At 29.5% G+C, this 22,281-nt stretch overlaps 1 protein-coding gene across 2 annotated transcripts; it reads right to left on the bottom strand.

Annotated features, from left to right (window-relative positions):
* Nucleotides 1-297: 297 nt before the first annotated feature.
* On the bottom strand, nt 298-21,737 carry lama (phospholipase B domain containing lamina ancestor). Of its 2 annotated transcripts, XM_085193954.1 has the most exons (11): nt 21,544-21,737; nt 16,122-16,230; nt 5,141-5,513; nt 4,609-4,758; nt 4,174-4,426; nt 3,380-3,660; nt 2,925-3,159; nt 2,591-2,805; nt 2,020-2,179; nt 1,289-1,601; nt 298-1,073 (listed from the first exon to the last, which is right to left on the bottom strand). In XM_085193954.1, the coding sequence occupies exons 3-11, from the start codon at nt 5,257-5,259 to the stop codon at nt 742-744; spliced, it is 2,058 nt and encodes a 685-aa protein (XP_085050080.1). In that variant the 5' UTR covers nt 5,260-5,513; nt 16,122-16,230; nt 21,544-21,737; the 3' UTR covers nt 298-741. The 2 variants fall into 2 exon arrangements, with proteins under 2 accessions (XP_085050080.1, XP_085050081.1); XM_085193955.1 differs by lacking the exons at nt 16,122-16,230; nt 21,544-21,737 and adding an exon at nt 11,319-11,466.
* Nucleotides 21,738-22,281: the final 544 nt, after the last annotated feature.

The following is a 22,281-nucleotide window of genomic DNA, read 5'->3' as shown; positions in this document are numbered from 1 at the left end:
AGCCTAGACCTGTTGGTTGAGTCTTTTTGCTAAGGGGTTATCGCTTTGCTATTAGGCTGACTGCAAACGGCAGTATTATTAATAATAATTTATTATTATCATTATGGCGTTTGTAAAGAGGATTTTCTCAATTTCCAGCTCTAAACACCAATGGCCTGGATCATTGTCCGCCGTAGAAAGAATATATTTTGTTTTAAATGGTTTTTTAACGGTACATGGGTCTCTGAATTTAAAACTTTCCTATAGAATAATAAAAAAATATATAGTACTCTTATGCATTAGAAATAAAAGAATATATTATTTATGTAGAACATTTATTTCAAAAGTAAAATGAAAATACTTTTTCATTTTTTGTCACTTCATTTTTATTAGATTACAAATAAAGAATTTTCCTAAACAGAATATTTAAAATATAGATATGCATATTCGAACAGCATGTGTGTTTATTTATTGTTATGTAAGGCACATTATCACTTGGATCTTATTGTTTATCTTTATTATTTATAATACTTAGCAATGGGACATGGGACAACAAAACATACATTGACTACAAAAAGAAAATAAATAGACATTACGAAATATAAAACAAAAGTACACAAATGAGATTTAAAAAGAAGATGGTTTTAATTTAATAACGTAGAAGTTGTTACACAAGGGACGGATAAAGTTATTTAAGTATTAAAATTCATTTAAAATCAAACATTGAAAACTATACAGATATACAAAATATTAACGTTATCATTACCATGACCAATTAGGTCTAAAAGGGCCAAAATTCCATAAATCTGGTAAGCCTTCGTGAGGATCATCTTTAAATTCACTTTCTGACCATTGGAAGGGTTTGACTGCATTTTTGTTAAGGAGCTCCAAAGTTTCTTTTATAGCTTCTTCTTGTTGTTGTTTGACAAGATCTCTAATTTCTAAACCATTTATCGTAGGAACGTCATCGAATTGGTCCGTGTATATCGTAGCGACGTTACCCTTATTTATTTGTATGTCTGTCACGTTTGTTACTTCCGTGAACGGTGGACTGGATACTGCTATAAAATCTAATGATGTAGTATTGGATGAGCCTGCAAAACATTAATGAATTCTGTGAAAATATATAATTACCGAATTTTTTTATAACATAAATCTTAAATAGGTACTTATACTACAATGTTTCAAATTACGAAGCAAATAACTATTTATTTTAGAGTGATCAGAAACAGTACCAAAATTGGTGACACAAGATTAAGTATATAAATTGCAATTCATTTTAAAATTGAATAAAAATATTAATTCTTACCGCTAACAACTTTAGTGTCAATAATCCCATAAGGTTTTTTATGTGCTTCTGCTATATCACCCCGAACGCCCAGAACTGACCAATATTCAAGTTTCTTAAACAGGCAATTTTCATTATCTTTACAATGAACTTCATCACTGGTTCCGTTATTTGACGTAAGATTATTTTTTCTCATTAAAGTTATTATGGCTTCTAGCGTCGTTGCGTTTTTATATCCTTCTTGAAACATAAGTGCTCTGGGTGATGTAGATTCAGAAAATATTTTTCCATACTTTTCTTCCATTTTAAGTACATGAGTGTCATTTGCAATATCCTGCACCAAGAACAAATAAGTTACAAAGAGCAATTTTTAAAAAATACGATTTTTTTGTAGTTAGATACCTACGTTATTTGAATAATTAAAAAAAAATAGCTTCACACTTTATCATGCACACACCAGGTGCATGTGTGTCTTAAACTAGTGTTTAAACACTCCGTTCTCCAGTTTCCGCCCAAATCTGGCGGACACCAGAGAGAAGACATGAAAACTTTAAATAAATATTTTATATCCTCGAGTGAGGATCGAACTCACAACCAGTCGATTTTACAGTCACATCTTGTGTCCCTGCGCCACGACTGGCCTATTTTCAAATATTATTTAAATACATCTCTTTATAATATAGGTACATACATCTCTTTATAATATAGGTACATACATCTCTTTATAATATAGGTACTATATGAGTGCTCACCACAAAGAAAGGTAATCCGTAGGTGGCCCAGTAGGTTTTTTCTAAAAATGCATCGGATAAATCAGCTGAATGTGTTCTTCCAGGGACCTGTTCAATCAGCCAAAGTAAACCTTTGGCTCGTCCAGATCCTGCACGGTGGACTATTGTATGTTTTATATCTCTGAAAAGCATTTATACAATTAAATGAATAAACATGTAATACATGAATATTTAATTGTAGATATCTAATTCTTAATGGCAGAGTTCATTATTGAACTAATAGGTGTGTCATTAATTTATAATTAAACATTATCATTTGCGTATTTAAAATTATTATGTAATCCTGTTTATGGAAAACGTCATCTGCAACATGTAATGTTAGACATAATTAAGATTGATGAGATAGCGTATGCTATTTCTTGACGTGTTTCTTTAAAGGAAGTCAATAAATAGCGCTTGGAAATTTCCGCTTACATGTTCATTCTGTCATATATATTTATTTACATTTCCTATTTGTTTCAAGCGTATCTATATAACGTGTAGGTTATTTATAGCTTTAAGTAAGTATGTATTATATTATGAATATACTTACTCATTAACAACACTTTCTGTTATGGATTCCTTTTTCGGACTTTTAGATGTAACTGACTCTTCAGTGGCATTATTTAAATGATTGAATTTATTGAAATCTACTACAAGCCATTGTTTGCATCCGGTGCCAGAGTTACTACGAGCTAAAGTGTGTCCCCAAGAGCTTATGTTGGTTGCCAGATGATTAGCTGATGTTATTCGAGGTCCTATTGGTATCTAAAAACACGAGTATATATTTTTATTTATCTTTTTATTATAATGGGGTACCTATCTACAAAAGCGTGTAAAATAATTTAATATTATTTATAAAATAACTTTAGTTAAAGATTCATTACCTGTGTGGTGATGTTAACATTTTTCCACAATTTATTGTTATAATTTTTCAAAGATGTCCCTGTGATAGCTAAGCGGACATTGTCACCATTTATCACATAAAATTCATCTTGACTTGTAATAGAACCTGGATAGCTTGAAAAATCTACTGATGACCCGGGAACTACATTGGAAGACTTTGATGTCTGATGATAGTTTAATTTATACCTCTTCATAATTCTTGTCATTGATGAATAGCTGAAATCGATAATTTCTTCTTATAACATCTATGACAATGTTATTATCTATTTTAAATTTAAATTTTAATTAAACAGTGTTATTATAAATTGAATTATTTATTCTACTTGCATATGGCAAAAAAAATCTAAATATTTACCTTAACTTAAAGGTAACTACTTTAAATCGCATACATAAAACAAAGTAAGTTATGCCTATTGTTCTATTGTTATACACTCACCTCCCATCTACATCCTGTGCGACGAACAACTTCTTTACATTCGTTCCGTCTTCGAGTGTTTCATTGACAATCCTCAAAAAGGCACTAGATAGACCAGGTATATCATTTAGTTGAGTATTTTCTATTGAAATGTTAAGTATGTGCTGCAATTCGATAACTTCGGCGATTGAGTTCAACCAATATAAGTCCGATATATCAGTTTCATATTCATTGGTACTGCGTTCTACCCCATGTTTCCAACCAGTATATATTCCTCCAATTTGTGTATAGTATAATGAAACCTGTCCAATTATAGAATTTTCTGTTAAATAAATTTATTAGGTACTTCTAGACATATAAGACGCGGTTCATAATAGGAGAGTTGAAACGAAAGAGACATTCACATATAGATTATTTCAAAACTGAATATTTTATGAATACGATATTTTCCAGCCATGAATAAATAAACTAAGAAATAATATTTAACTCAAGCAGACATAATAATATTCTATGTTGTAACAAAAATATGATGAATATATGTGATAATTACTTAAATATTTTTAATTTTAAATACAATTTGAGCTAAGTCAATTGGAAAACAAATATATTCGAGAAGTGTAGACACGACAACTTGTGGATGCGAGTTCCACTTGAGGAAATTGAATATTTAATATTATTATTTCTTCGCTCTCGTGTCGACGCAAAAAGCGACGGCTTCATGAATATACATTCATTGCTTTCTAATTTTACATAAAATAATAATCTTTGCGGTAAATGTTTTTTATGATCTGATGGTACAATTTGTTATTACTTACTTGGTGCCAAAAAGGATCGCTAGCGCTACGCTCGGCAGCATACGTTTTCCATATATTAGCTGACTTGTCTAACGCATCTCTTAACTTATCGCATTGTTTTTCTAAGGGTTGGTCTTCACATTTAGCCCTTATTGTATTTTCGAGATGTGTATGTATTAAGTACCAAGTTAGGGCGCCTTCAACAATCCCTGCTGCATATGCTTGTATTTCATCAGGATATGATCCATCAGTCTCAATTTCAAGCAGCGACCACCTACGTATTTAATTATTATATCCTCTTTAATATAAAATATTATTAATAATTATATACATGCTGACATTAGACAAAATCCTGTATATACTTAAAGTATTTCAGTTTAAACGAAAATAAACATTTACTCTAACAAATGAAAATAAGGAAAATTGCACATACATGTAGGTACATAATGTACTGACCCTGTGGTATCGATATCTCCTCTAAAGTGTGCACGAGCCACTCCTTTCGCGATATCCTTTAGATCATTGCTCTGACCCCAGTACTCAATACGATATCCGGTTTTTTCTGAATAGAACACAGTTGCAGCGTAGTTTCCGTCTTCCTGAATTCTAAAATTTATAACATTTCCTTAAATATTTTATGCATATTCGAGTTATTGTATAACTATCTAAATCTTTTGATTTTTAAGACTTTCCAATGTTTATACTAAATCAACAGCGTTTTTATTAGTAAAGTGAACATTCTAAATCAAAATATTCCGTCATCACGTATTTTAAAATGTACGTGAAAACATCAACTAGTATAAAATATTATAACATGCATAAATTATATTCAAACGGAACGAAAATAAATCATGAAATATTAACTATTAGAATACAGGCAATAAAGTTTTTAATATTTGCACCATTTTAACGAAACTTATAACTAACAATAATGTTTTTATAGATATGTCTTATGATGTATCTTAAATTATAAAAAAATAAAAATTACCTTTCGATTTGTCCCACAAAGAGCGCTAAAATGGCCAAGATTCCTAAGAATCCCAAGATGTAAGAACTAATTTTTGTTTGGACCCACGAGGCTCCTACTACTTTTAAAGTTTTGCTCATTTTACTTGATATTTAAGAATATAGAAAATAGAAATTATAAAATGAAGAATATATTGAGAAATTTAATAATAATGAAGTGACAGTGCGTATAGATGATCTTTTCCAAAAGCAAAGCGACCATCAAAGATGTTTTCTCGATCGGTGTTCACGATTCTTTTGATGCTCCGACTGTTGGCCTCGGAGTCTGCATTGGAGTTTACTCTAATGCTGGATGCTTACACCTGATTTTGACTCTATATATGCTACTTTCAACCCTGAAAGAAATGAAAATATATAAATTAATACTAGCGGCCCGCTCGCAGTTTCACCCACGTCAACTATGTTATTATTAATTTCTGTCTCGATGACTACGTCCTAATGACGTCTATGCAAAATTTGAGACTCCTACCATTTGTAGTAACGAAGTTTCATACAAACTTTCGACCCCAAAAACAACCCCTTAGGAGTCGAATATTGCAAATTCCCGTCTTAGCGAGCACCTACGTCCTATAAGTAACTCCTATTCAAAATTTCAGAATTTCAGATTCCTAGCACTTGTAGTTTCTGAGATTTCGTGATGAGTGAGTGACCTTTCGATTTTATATATATAGATAAATTGTAGAAATATGAACGACAATAATATAAAAACATAGTTATAGCTTAATCAATTTCTATCTGTATTTGTATTTTCACAATTCTATTTACTGCACGATTATGTGACGGGATATTAAATTAACACTTATTATTATCAGTATGAGTTATAAACTTTCATCTTTATAAATTTAAAATCTTATTAATACTAGATTCTTATTACTCTCGATTTATATTCTATTAAAATATTTTTACATGGAAAGTGATATATCTAGTATTTTTGTTCTAGTTTTTTCAAAAATAATAAAAAAAAACTTACGTTAAATGAGGCAACTATCTTTGCTTTTCAACAAAAATATATTACAAATTTAATATAATAATAACAATTTAAAAAGCACAAATATTCAGGATTCACAAAGTTATACTAAAATCTTAAACACATAATTCATATGTGGGAATGTTTTGTTCGTATGTATGCGCACTTTCAACTAACGCGTACATCAGTAGTCGGCTGATATTTTATCATAGTATCAATAAAAGATATTCTAAGGATTGCGCTCATGATTCTTATCTATTAAATGTAATTAATACAGGAATTAACTATTGTTACTTTTATTTGACACATTGTCTAACCGACAAGGATGTATAATGAATACCCAGTACCCACATAGGTATAGTTTTTAACTATTAATTAAATTAAGTATTTTTTTTTAATTATAATTATTAATTATTATTCATATACCTGTGTCCAAAAATAAATGACCTGATATAATTATATTTTCAAAATATACCAGTCTCATACAAAAATTTAATTAAGTAAAAATGTAGGCACTGAAATTCATAAGCACACGTTAAAAGATCCGAGCGCAAAGCGTGTTGCATTAGGTCGAGTCTAATGAAACAATTACAAGGTCCAAAGGTGAAATTGTACACCCTTTTACCTACTATTTTACACGTGTAGCTTGACCTGACACCATTGCCTTTTGAGAATTATCATGCCTAAATAAGTAATAATTATGATACCAATAATTATATATTAATTATAAATTAATTTACATAAAAATAAATTATTCAACAAATACGCTAATCGTAATTAATAAATGTAACTATTTAGCTTAAAATAACGAAATAATTAAATTCTTCCAACTTTGAATCGCCGCTATCGTCCTTACGGTCTTTACCTCATACCCTGAGATCCGGCCGTTGAATCCTGCATAAACGAGTTTTCTTAATTAAACCTATATTAATGAATAATACATGATTAGTAGAACAGATTACACCTGGGTTGCCTGGAAGAATCCTGCCGCAATCACCTTTAATTACATTTTTTCGTAACTCGTTTTTGGAGAAAATTGCACCAATACGTTTTTTATATGAATCGCACATCATTTGAAAGATAATCGCGTAAGGAATTGGAAAATTAAGGGTTGCCAGCTCTCAGTCTGCCGCAAGTCTAGGGTTGCCTGGTTTAAACATGTCACTAAATGTTAATAATTTGCACTCATGTGTTTTTTTAATGAATTATATATCAAATTAAAGCTTATTTTTTTCTGAGCACTATAAAACAGGGTTGCCTGGAAAATTCCTGCCGCAAACAGGGGTTGCCAGCGTTTGAAATATTTTATTCCGGTTCCGTTTGACTATGAGAATAGACGATGAAATGCGCGGTCTGCCTTATGTTTTAAAGTAAAATATTATATAATAGAAGGTCAATCTTAAAATCAATGTTTATTCTAATTGTTCACCTGTTAAATGAAGATTTTAATCATATTAAGTACACGTAGAAAACTATTTAAAGATCATAGGGCAGAAGAAATCATCCTTATTTTTCAAGTAAAATAATGAATCTATAATATTGAGTCTTTGCAAAATCTATTTTCTAAATACTAATATTTATTTATTAATTTAAATAACCCTTTCAAAACAACTAAATTATCTAATTAAGTAAATGTTTACAAATATCGATCTACTATAAGGTATTAATTACAACATGTTTCCTTAATATAATGAGAGGTGACAATTATTGCGGATATTTTTTTATTAATTAAGAAAATATGGAAAATTACATTTCAATAAACAATCTCTCTCTCTCTCTTCGCCCTCTGCTTGTTTGATTTGACAACGCCGTCCGTATCCGTAGAAAGAACTATGGCGCCCATCTTTTTGGTACGAATATTTACGTTTTTGCAAAGTAAATGAAAACTATTCAACTAATGAAAACTATTAAAAAATATAGATAAAAAAAACTCGCTAGCAAGAACTTGTCCTGATAGTTTTTAAGGCATTTAGGTCTGAAAGAATTGTTCTTATAATTATAATAAAGCGTAATCACTCACTCACGTCCCTAACTTAGTGTAATCAAAACTGAGGCAATTCCCACGGCCACAATTGTCACATTTTATTAAACTATATAATATTAAAGATTATAGTATACTTTCGTTTTGCATTAGAAAATAATTAAAAAATACTTCTTTATATTTTTGTTTTAAAACAATGAACTTTTTGTAACACTGTAAATGATAACCGTGCATTGTGTCACTATTTAAAAAAATGTCACTGTATTTAAAATTCATTTTTTGGCGAAACAATAACATAATTTTACACTTTTGGAAAGATTCCTTGTTAAATTCTATCACATTTTCACATCTTCATTTTTGTCAAGTAAAAACGTCTTTACTCCAAAACGAAAGGTAAGTAACTAAGTAATATGCTCAAAAACAACTCATTTGGCCATCTGCACTTTTATTGCATTTAGAAACAATACATCTTCGAAAATAATTTTATTGCATTTGGTTTGCTTTGTATCGCGCCGCAAAATGTTTATCTATAGTAAAAAATAGCCAACTAATTGATATTTGCCGACTCTTGGTTATAAACCGTCGGCAATCGGCGTCGGCATTACTGTCGGATTTTCTTCGAATTTATTTTGCTAACTTAGTTTTGTTTATTATAATTCTATTATATATATTTCTTTCCTATGCAAATTATTAAAAATTGCGTGAGAAAAAATCAAATCAAATCAAACAAGTAGAGGACGAAGAGAGAGAGAGAGAGAGAGAGAGAGTTCATTGAAAGTTATTTTTAATATAATTAATAAAAAAAATATCCGCAATAATGGTCACCCTTCTTTATATTAAGGGAACATGATGTATATGTATGTATATTATTAGTTTATAGAAGATCGATATTTGTAAACATTTATTTAATTAGATAATTTAATTGTTTCAAAATGGTAATTTAAATTAATAAATAAATATTAGTATTTAGAAAATAGATTTTGCAAAGACTCAATATTATAGATTCATTATTTTACTTGAAAAATAAGGATGATTTCTTCTGCCCTATGATCTTTAAATAGTTTTCTGCGTGTACTTAATATGATTAAAATCATCATTTAGGTAAACAATTAGAATAAACATTGATTTTAAGATTGACCTTCTATTATATAATATTTTACTTTAAAACATAAGGCAGACCGCGCATTTCATCGTCTATTCTCATAGTCAAACGGAACCGGAATAAAATATTTCAAACGCTGGCAACCCCTGTTTGCGGCAGGAATTTTCCAGGCAACCCTGTTTTATAGTGTTCAGAAAAAAATAAGCTTTAATTTGATATATAATTCATTAAAAAAACACATGAGTGCAAATTATTAACATTTAGTGACATGTTTAAACCAGGCAACCCTAGACTTGCGGCAGACTGAGAGCTGGCAACCCTTAATTTTCCAATTCCTTATGCGATTATCTTTCAAATGATGTGCGATTCATATAAAAAACGTATTGGTGCAATTTTCTCCAAAAACGAGTTACGAAAAAATGTAATTAAAGGTGATTGCGGCAGGATTCTTCCAGGCAACCCAGGTGTAATCTGTTCTACTAATCATGTATTATTCATTAATATAGGTTTAATTAAGAAAACTCGTTTATGCAGGATTCAACGGTCGGATCCCAGTCTATCATGTTTAAAAATTGCTTATGAAAATAATAATTTATTCTAGAACAAGGTACATATAATTAATATCTTCTATCTCTCTCTCTGGCTCTCTCTCTCTCTTCTATAATTATTTATACCACGATGATATCTAAAAATTGACTTATAAGTGTATGTTATACTAAGAAATAAGTATCAATCGCGAGGATTTAGTTTATTTATAATGCAAACAGATGTACTAAACCTTGGTAATGTGCCAAGTACTTATTGGTTAGAAATATCATATTTGTGGTTTGTCCATTACATTAACTGCAAATTTAACAACACGTTTATAGTCACGTAATTCTAATGAAATTTTGCCTCTCTAGACATTATTCAAATTTGTTTGATATTAATTATTAAATTTGTGGATATTAATTCTGAGCAAACAGTAATCGAGCTTGCGTAATACCGTTTTCATGATTTTCAATCAACATTTCAAGGTAACTAACGCCTTTTAATTTTATTCTAATTTTATTATTGACAGTAAAAAATATAGCATTGAATGACTAGTTTTACTATACTATTTTAAGGATACAAAATCCATTAAAATGGTGGTAGATATCTCTTAAATCGATACTAGCTACGAACCTCATGTCTTAAGAAAATAGAAAATCATAAATAAATATTAAAAAGCCTGGGAAGTGCAAGACGGACTGGCCCACGGAGAGCTCCGTAAAAAAATTGAGGATTGTAGATCAACGGGAACTGTATAAAAGTTGAAAAACTTCTATTTGCGGACATATTCTCTCATTTTGTATGAAATGAAGTACATAATTATATAAGTTTGTAATAGTTTGTATCTGTAATATAAATATAATTGTCTATTTTTTTCCATTATTTGCAGAGCAAGTTCTCACTTCTTGCCAAATTTTATGATTGTAGGCCTACGGGAAATACCCTATTAGTTTCGCAAATTGATTACTCATTGATATGAAATTAACGACAAATATAAGTTTGAAATGAAAGTTTTTTTTATTGTGTTGACTTAGAAGCTTGATTGTTCCAAAAGACACGATCGAATACTAAAAAAATTCCTTAGAAACACGGCTACGAATATTCTTGTAATGTATTTTCAAGCTATAAGCGCTGAGTGGATGCAATCTGAAACTTACAAGGCGCATAGACGAGGCGCCTGGCAACGAGGTCTTGGTGGCGTCTTCTATTGTACACTTCCTATTACACTGCTCGATAAAATCCAAGCTATTAAATTAATCCGGATATACACAAAAGTAAAAATTCTTCAAATACTAGGACAAACATAAATAACGTTGGCATAAGTAAGCTTTTAAAGATAAAGGTATCCCTTAAAATAAATAAAATTTATGACTAAGCTTCATACTGTATCTCACATATAGCAGAGAACCGAAAACCTAGTGTTAATACACTACGTTACTCTATTTCCACCTAATTTTTGAAACATTGCCTGTAGCGGAAAGCAACGCCGCTCTTTTCATGTACAATTTGTATGATGCAAATAAAAAATTAAATAGAAATAAATATGATAAAATACTTGCCAAAACCATATTGAAGATTACGAGGAAACACTTATATTTAGTTAAATAATTTTTAGAAGAAAAATCAAAAGACGACCGCCGATTTCGTAAACATTTCTAAAGTAAATCAATATCGACTGAAGCCAGAAGATACATTTCATTTTACGAATTTTATGATGATGTTCTCATGGTAATGTATATTTTTGAAGAGTGCGCGTTTGACGTTCGGTGAGCGGGCGTATAGTCTGGCAAATATGTTATTGATAATGGGAAGCACGCGCGGTAAATTGCGCAGTATACTATGCGCAGAGAACGTTCGATCAGTGTTACCCTGTTATGTTGTTTTACTTCACGCTTAGCAAATTACATTTACCTATACGATAATTAAAATATCTGATCATGTTTATGTTGTAGTAAATTATACAAAACGAAAATTTTATGAGGATATCTAAATATCGCAAAATAATCAGCTGTTCCATACATTGTTGTCGAGAATAAAATCAAGACTAGCCCGAAAAGTATAATAACATTTTTGAGTCAATAAATAATTAATCAATTCTAACCTTCTGCTTATATAACTAATGGCACATGATATTTACGTATATGTGTATATACTATATACACACTTATGTACAACATAAACATTCAGTGTGCATAATACAAGCTTATAAACTATGCAATATGAATAAAGAAATATCTGGCAATATTTAAACTTCTTAAAGATTATATAAAAGAAAATAATATTAGGTAAATTATTTCAATACATTTTGAGGTACAAAAAATGAGAGTGCGGTATCCCTTTGCCATAGTTTACCATTTGCGTCAGTGTGAGCGCTACGTCCTTACAGGAAATTCGCACCCACACATCTTTATAGGTACAATCGAGCTCACACTATATTGTTCAAACAAGAATATAATTAATTGTAATTATTGCTTTGATTATTTGTTTTATTATTTATCAATTTTAATTTTTTACTTTCTTGCATGCATTAATTAACGTTTTAAATAAAACGGTAATAAAATTTTGATTTAATTTGGAGATATAATTTATTAATATAATTTATTTGTTAAGACCTCTATTTCCATTATTTAAAAATTTTTTTACTTACCCATAAGTTGATTTTGCATGTTGCCTAACGCCAAAATCTTGTATTTGTTTGCATGTTTTATATATTAAATTTACTTTTTAAATTTTACTTTTTTTTATTGAATTTGGATTGAGAAGATTTGTATGTGGCCTCATTATAATAATTTAATTCAGTTTTTTATTTAATTTTTCAATTTACCATATCTTCATTTTGCATGTTGCTTTGGTGTTTTTTACTAATTTTTATGATATTACTAGATAAATATGCTCTACTACGCCATTCCGTATATATGATGCTATCATATGATATTATATTCATATTTCATAGTAATGAACTGATAGCGTTGCACTCGACTGTACCGTAGCCCGGTCACACCCCGCAACGATTCCCCGCGAGCCCTTACGGGGAATCGGTCCGGCGTGAGCGGGTGTCTATGTGCAGACATCAAAATACGCTTTCTGCGCAATTTGCCGCGCGTGCTTCCCATTATCAATAACATATTTGCCAGACTATACCTAATATTGACATCCACGTGGAATATAAATCAAAATAAATATTATTTGTTCAAAGATCTAACAGAATAATATACCTAAACAACTGCAACTTCTAATCCAACTAATGTAGTAATAATAAATAACATTAAATAAATGTACTCTTATATAATTTCGCTAAAAAAATCTACCGCGCCTATGTCTATATAAAAAAACTAAAAAACGAGTTCAATTAAATTTGTTGTTCTAATCTAATAGATTTGTATAGAAAAAATTAGAAACAAAGTGGTACGCAAGATTGTGCCGCCGCGTGTCTTATATTTAATTTACTTTATTCTATCGTCAACTAAAAACACAAACACAAGTAAATCTGGAATTAAAAACGCTGATAAAGACGTCACAATTAACAATTACATATTTGCGCGAACTAATATTGAAATAAGCTAAAATTCTACTCAGCTTTACTAAATTTACGTGATATATTATGATGACAAGGAAAACCGCTGTAATATACAACTCTTATTACATCAAATGAAAACATATAAGCGTATTGTGAGATCTAGTCAATGTCGATCGATTGTTGTACTTATGGATCAATGAAGTGCGCATGCATTGAATGCTATTTCAGTAACGAGTAATAAACACGTAAGTTACCAAAAGTAACTGCACGCGCTTGCTAATAATGTTTGTAATATATTATAAAGACAAGCGACCCGCTCGCGGTTTCGCCCGCTTGAACTACTTTTTATTAAAATAAAATAAATAAATCAGCTTCAATTTTTTTTTTCGTATACATCATCGATGTACAGACATTGGATCTGTTACGATTTTATTATAAGTATAAGTAATATCACTGTCTTTGAATTTTAGTAGTGATTTTGCCATAACAATGATATTTGTTTTATCACTTAAATATATGATAGCCTCAAACAGTGAGAGAGAGAGAGAGAGAGAACTACTGCGTTATACATTTTCTATTTCTTAAAACAATCTTGCATATATTTTATTGGTTTCCTTTGGGATGTATAAAATAAACAAATTATTTGAATTATACGGGTAAAAATTTGACGAAATGAAATCATTTGACGTTCACTAACTCGATAATAAATAAAATCCCTAACTTAATGACTGAACTGTTTTAATACTATGGTTGAGGTTATTTATGTGGTTTCTTGAAAAAAAAAACTTATTAGAAGGTTGGCATTCGTCGAAGGACCCAGGTAGCTTTTTGAATAACGCATTCCGACATTTTTTAACTCTTATCCTTAATTCCTCTATTATAGCTTCAAAGTGCTAATGCATGATAAAAAAAGAACTTTACGTTATTATTCTTAACTAGGGACCCGATCGCGGCTTTGCCCGTATATAGGTAATACTAAAAAAAACTAAATAATGATTTTGGGTTCTTCCATGTATAGACAGCGATGAGTTAGTTACTTATTAAGTAAAACCATGGTGTTTCACTTATTAATTTAATGATGAAAAATATATAAAATACTTAATACAGATCTAAGTTTTAAGATCGCATGGTCTTGAACTGGTGGCTAGGCACGCGTTTGGCCGCATTTTTATGAAAAATCGTGGTCAATGACAAGTTATTGCAAGAGGATTCTCGTAATAATTTTGAACACAAATAAGTTGAACACAAATATAGAATCTATTAAAAAATATATTTCGTCTAGCCTACAGTATATCCAAAGACGTGACTTTGATACAGGTAATCTACTAATATATAATTATTCTTCTATTTACACGTATAGACGTATTTATAGTTAGAACCTTAATACGACCTAATGACCAAAACTAACCAATTATATTTTCTATTAATAAATTATATAAATTTGGTCGACGAATAAGCATTTATAAAGTTGCATGAGTGCATGCGGTTGAAAGTATGCATCCAGAGAATGCCCCCAACGGTGAATGAAACGCCATCAAAGTTCAATGAACCTAAGACATTCAGTCTCATACAATTAGTGAGAGTGTTACATACATAACACTTTCAACACACTTTATATTTATTGTTCTAAATATTTTCCAGATGACGATTCTCTATTACATAAAATTTATTTTACTTATTAATTTATACTAATATAAAGCTTAAGAGGTTGTTTGAATAAAAACGTTAATCTCAAGAACTACTGAGAACTAATTAAGAAAGGTACAATGGAAAATGTTTTATAAGCAGGAGAACTAGAGAGAACACTACTCTTACCCCCATATGAACAAACAGGCGAAGTCGCTGATAAGGCTAGTTATAAATAAATTCAGAAAAAAATAAACATAATACGTGGTATATAAATTATACTTAATATCAATAATACGCCAAGTAACATATTATTTAAATTATCATCTAAAAGGCTTTAATTATCTTGAAGTTAATACTAGGCAAGATAAAGTCTTATGTCACATTATAGTAATGAGTGACAATTGTGCCTAAATTGTGTTTGTCAGATTATGATCATTAATTATCTTAATAAAGTTAATTATATTTTTATAAAAAAAATAATTTTCAAAAGTTTGCCTATAATTGCTACCAAGAACCTGTCGTTTCTTATATTAGTTGGAAGTAATTACGAAGGGAAGTACCAATAACTCCTACTACTGACATTTAACAAATTTTCTTTTTTTTTTCTTTTTTTTTTCATTTTAAATGTACACACACCTACTACACTAATAAAATATATATGAATATGATATAATTCATAAAACATCATATTATTGTTATATGAAGATATACAGGATGGAATTGTCAGCACCACTTTAAATGAAACCACAGTTTTAACTACTCTGTAAAAGCCTAATATAATTCAGAAAAAAAATAATTTCCAAAAATGAAAAAGTTATTTTTTCAAACAAAATAAATAATAAAATTATCGTTTTAAAATAAAACGCCATTTGTAAAGTACAACATAGGCACGCACACCCTTACCTGTCAAAGCGGTAACGTTGTACACTTATGTGTGCGTGACACTAAATACAGGTATGGATAAAAATCGTGAAATGAAAAAAAATCCTGCGTCCAAACTGTTGAGGTACCTTAATTATTTTTTTTAGTTCTGGGTTTGAAATATTTACCCTATATGCAGTTTCAGTAAAAGAAGCGCTGCCTCTTCCACCCTATGAAGAAATATTGTTATATGAAATCAAGAAATAAAACGTTTTTTTAGTTTGTGTAAACTTTTGACTTTGTTAGGAGGTTATGGTACTTCGCCGTCGATATAGAATTCATTTTCAATACTTACAGCGTCAGTGGTGTGCCCCACAAACACCGAGTGTCGGCGTTCTCAACCCATCGGGATGAAACTGCTGATGACGGTGGCGGACGGTCGATTGATCTAGACCGCTACTGATCTGCAAGAAATATACTAGGTAAATACCACCAACGTCATATTTATTTTAAAACAAGGCTCTCAAATACTGTAAGAACTGGAGAGCAACAGTGTCGAATAAATTAAATTTATCTTTTAAAATTATTAATTTAATAATTATAGTATACCTATTCAGCTTCGGATGATCACAAATTTCGTTATAAATAACTAATAGATCATTTTTCATAATGATTATCGTAATCGTTAATACGCTACATATATACATTTATGTTTTTATAATTAATATATGTAAGTTAGGTTAACGAAATGCATAGACAAAATGTTATACAATTTTTTTGCTTTAAAAAATAACGTTGTTTAATTTACTTTTAAGCTTAAGTGATTTCTTGCAATGTACAATCATTTAGAATAAGATAAAAAATATGTGAAATACTTGTCCACCAGTACTTATCTATTGCATAATTATTACAACATGTAAATTGTATAGTATAAAGTTATAGCTTTAACATTAAAATATAATGTCACACACATTATAGATTTATTTCACATTAAATAAAAATAAAACAAATATATTAACTAAGACGAATAAAATGAAACTAGCATAATTTACTTTAAAAAAATACGAATATATTTATATTATTATATATAAATCACCTGTAATTTATACTCCTAAGTATAGTATTGTACCTACTTAATCTTCGCTCTAAATAAGTTCAATTTTGTTATTTAAAAAAAATATAAGTATATATATTATGTATATAAGTATATATATATATATATATACATAATATTATATGTATATACTTATATTGCACGTAGATAAAACAGATAACATATTATTTCCTAGAAAATAGTTTACACAACAAAGTCTGTTAACTTCTTCTTTTGTATTTATTTATCTAATTCTTACGTTGTTTATATCAATAAAAGACGAATTGCGGTAAGTAACACAGACAAATTGAGATGGATTACAGAATTTCAAGACAAAATGTTTTCTATAGAAAAGCTAGCAAAAAAGTTTAAATAAATTAATATTTAAATATTAGCCGCGTTGATGCGTAACATTCTTGGTTTTCTATAAATGTATAATTTCATTCAAAACTGTACTTGTATGAACGCACATGGTATTTTTTCTATTTAGTGTACCTATTTTTAGTGGATTATTATAAAAAATAAACTTTCTGCACTCTATGTAATCTATATACCTAGATGTAAGTAAGGGGTACAAAGCTTTCCCTTCGCGCATATAATGATGGTGATTTGTAATTATACCTAATTATATAAAATCTAAGCGATCAGTTTAGATTTAGTTTTATATTGATTTTATTTACTTACATTTATGACAATCTACTTTTAAGAGTTAAGTCCCTCACGTACCCAATTTTCGAGACATTGCGTGTTGAAATGCGGAAATCAACGCTGCGCCATGTCAATTTAATAATAAGTATTTTTTCTGACTAGGTACGTACTCTTTATAATAATTAGAAAAGGCCATATATTATTTTGATAAGAAAAGGGTTAAAATGTCACGAACAATGAATGCTATTATATACATCATTTTATGATAATATTACTATAACTAAAACTAGCTATAAAAATATATTATTATTATATTACCTTACCGGTTTACCAATGCAGTTCAGAAAGGAAATAATACCTAATGCTCTTAGGGTTATTTGAATGTCACTTCAAAGATATAAAAAAAACATTATGATTTATTTTCCAAGTTCAATTTATTCCTATAGGTACTACCGATTCACATGCGGCTTCGCCCGCTTAAACTTTTTGTCATATTATAAAATTAAAAAAATAAATAAATAAAACAAAATTATACAGAATATTAACATAAATTGAAGGCTATATATTATTCTGATGTACCTGTAACCTGTGTAACCTATAATGCTGTAAAGTTTCATCTTTACAGTATATACCTTATAATCCGTCCGATCCGAAAGTGGAACAAACATCCTTTCATCTTCACAAACTTTCACATTTATAATATAAGTAGGATTTAAAATGATTTAATGAGAACTCCTTAATTTTTTTATAATATCCATCGTAAAAGAACCTGCATACAATCTTTTAAATTAATATACTACTTTACATAATTTAGTTCTTTACAATAAATTTAGTATATTAAGTGACTCATCAGGCATACTTATATTATTATTACTGCTTAGATTATAACTGACAAATGGGTATGAACTGTCCATTTCATACATTATTCATTCGCAATTGATAAACTATCTATGTTAGTGAAGTGAATCATTATTACCTCGAATTTATCAGCAAATATATACTTACTCATTATTGGCTCGCTATTCTTACTTTGATGATCATATTTGAATGTTTTTTTAGGAAATTAATTTTAACTATTATAGTTATTTTTCCAGTATCTATTAATAAATCGCCTGCGCACGCTAGCTAGCAGATACAGAGAGAAAAATATTATTTTCATATTTTTGTCATATATGTAACAAATACAAAGACATTATGTGAGGCAGGTCGATTGTATTATTGTTAATCCAACTTTCAAGCGGAAGAATGGTTTTCAGTCTAATAAGTATAAAGTAAAAAACGTCTAAGCCTGAAGGTCAAAACGAGTTTACCTAAGAGAAGTTGATTTTCGGAAATTACAGCTCAAAAACGATCTGCTCACTATAGTAATTCCATTTTATGCCAAAAATACCTGACGTCGTTTTATAAAAGAGCTGATACTCTTCACACTATTACACCGATTATTACCAAACGTAGATAAGAAATACCAAAAATTACCTTCGAATGAAAAGAACCGACAGACATAACAAACAACAGAGTAATATGTCGTGCCGAGAATAAATAAAAATTTTCTATTAAAAGAAATTATTATTTCTACACTTTACTTACTTATGGAACACAAATTAGAAGTTGTCGAAGAATTGCTTTGTTTTATTTATAATATTTGAATCTTCAACTATTTTAACAGTGCGTTTTTACCAAAACTTTCTTTTGTTTGTTTTTTCTTTTAAGTGAAGATTTTAAACGAATGAGAACTGTAACATTTCAGCTATTATACTAAAATAACAAAGAAGTGTGTTATCTGTAAGGTTTTTTATAGTTCATTGTTTTCTATAATAAGAACAAATTAGCTCTATTGCAGTGACAAGGTATAATGTCTTAAAATTTCTGAATATATAAGAATTAAAAACATATTCATTTTTATATAAAGAGCGTATTTATAAAAAACAGTTATTTGTCAATATTATTAGATCAACGGATATCATATTAGATGTAACAACTAAAATATTTAATCCATATTGTATAATTATATATTTGTTAAAATTGTCTAAAATATATTGATTTTAGTTAATTCTACAAAAAGCAGGGAAGTCATAAAATGGAACCTCTATAATCGCTTGGCGCTTAAAACTAAAATACCACAGATTATACCAGATTTTATCTTTTATAAATACTAACTAAAAACTATTATGAACAAAAAAATGACTTTCTTTTATACTTATGACATATGAAAGAACAAAACTCGAAAGGTATAATCACACTATAATATCTCTTGCGCTTCTTTCACAATTGTTAGCTTATAGAACCTAAAGGTTTGAGAGGACTCACGCTTTGTACCAGACATTCATCCGTTTTATTCACTTTGGAATTTTCAAAAGTAAACTGGGCCTTCTCTGTCTGTGTTGTACTTCACTGTAAAAAATAGATCCTGCTGGATGGCAAGAAGAAAGCCAAGTGGTACGCCACTGGTCGCTCTGGTTAAATAAAGGAAACCTGTTGTGTCACTTGCTCTAGCACGAGCACTTTATCATTTTGAGATAGAGGCATTTTATAAATTCCTATTAAGGCATTCTATATACACCTCTCTGTATTACAACTAAAATATAATCATATTATTTCGCTCGCGGTACAACTCTAACTGACTCTTCTGAAACATTCTTTTAAAATATTTTCTACTTATTGACACCCACAAGTATTTTCCACCACTAATAAAAGAGATAGTTAGCTCTTTTATTAGTGTGTTGTAATTGTAAACAATATATTTTGTGGCTAAGCGAGATTTTACTTGGTATATACAGTACGGTCATTAAGTCGTGACCGCCCTGCAGTTAAGTTTTCTGAACTTGTGCGTATCGTTACTATTTACGATTTTTATTATATCTTAATATCAAAATCGTAAATCGTAAAATCAAATCTGCTTAGGCATTTACAGGTAACTTCACAGAAACCACAACTTTTTGACCATACTGTAAAATAGTAAATAAAAAATGAATTATGTTTCTAATTTATTTCTTTCGTGCTACCGGGTAATATGAATTATTATATTTTCTTTATACGATATGTAATTAAATGGAATTTCATAAAGGCAAATTGTTTACGTGGACTACGCTTTACTACCTTGTCACATTAATTGTAAAGTTTTCCTTACTTATATATGGTATTTTCCAAAGTTTTATGACACCATAATTCTTATCTTACGCATAGTTACAGCGTAGATAAAGCGATAGTAATGATAGCTCAAAACCTATTCAAGTTGTGGTACTCTACGCGACATTACATTATTTTTAGAACCAATTTATACTCGTATATACACGTGAATGGCACGTAACGAGTGAAGCTAACTTCGTTAGTACAATTTGAAAGAATTCCAATATTTCAAGGCAGGCAACAAAAGATAATAATTTCCTGAATTGTACAATTATTAAATATATATAAGTTTGATAATTGTTTAAGTAAATGAACAGGCGTATACTGTATATGGCGTACTCTAAATTAAAATTAGTTTTATAATCTATAATTATTAATTATTTCTAATTGGAAATATATAAATATAATGAGAGAATTAATGAAAATGACTTAGTAACGATTGCTTCGTAACTGTTCTATTGTAAATATGCCTACCACGTGTTCTTTTTTAGTACGAGGGGACGTTGTTCGGGACATTCGGTTCATAAACCGATTGAGGTCAAGTGCCTCACGTCTAGACAGTTCCTAGAGAAATATCTGTCAAAAATCTCGTATACTCTTTGACATAGAATTCCATATCAACAAGGAAAAACCTATACATAGTATATCACATGATTTGAAAGTGAAATTATAATATGTAGTTCATATACTGACTCTATATAATAATTGATGGTTGTAGAGAGAAATTTTTAGTAACTGATTAATAACAAAATGGTAGAGAAAGCGGGTAAAGAAAGACAAATTACAATACTGAGAAGTATTCATTATATCAATATACAATATTATCTATACAAATCGACCTTATTTCCATGAAAAACGACATGAAAGTTGTGCAACTACAATAAGCAAGTAAATGGAAAGACATACTTACTTGTGCATCGATTATCCACTCGTTGTTCAAAAAGCTTTTTAATATGGATCACACGAAAGGGACTACATTTGAATAGGCACTTTAAGGGCTTTCGTTCGAACTACAATGAGCCCTGGAGAGACACGACCGCACTTGGTTACATCGAAGTAACGATTACGTTGCTATAGCTCTACTGTCGTCACTCAGTAGTCGCGGGCGCACGCCAAGTATGCTATACAAGAGTCGCGGGCGACGCGACACTCATATCATTAGTCATTTTTCACAATAAAATGGTCAACTCTGATAAAAAAAATTGTAACTCAAAAAAAAATCTTATTGTATTAATTAATTTAATAAAGAGTTTTCAGTTGTACATATATCAATATGAACAGGTAATAAAGCGACGAAAAGTAAACGTTTATATTATACAAATATAAAATATTACCTTAAATATTAAAAAATAAACGTTTAAATAAAATAATTTTTCACAATTTATAAAATACTTCTTCAAGAATACATATTCAATATACATAAATATATGTATCCCAATCCAAGTATAATTAGTTTTTATTGTCACTTGTGATATATATTTTTTTAGACGCCATCTATGGAGGAATAGCGGTAATGTCTTATGCCTAATTTTTATTTTCTTTTACATTAATATCAGAGATGGCGGCATTGGCTCAATATTTTTCAAATGTTGAGCAAATATTAAATATTAATATCTTTTAATATATTATTTTATCACCTAGGAATTTA

Source organism: Heliconius melpomene, chromosome 12, assembly GCF_056956725.1.
Source record: "Heliconius melpomene rosina isolate 202511_hmr_F chromosome 12, ASM5695672v1, whole genome shotgun sequence".
Taxonomy (NCBI): Eukaryota; Metazoa; Arthropoda; class Insecta; order Lepidoptera; family Nymphalidae; genus Heliconius; species Heliconius melpomene.
This window is presented reverse-complemented; position numbering and strand designations above follow the sequence as displayed.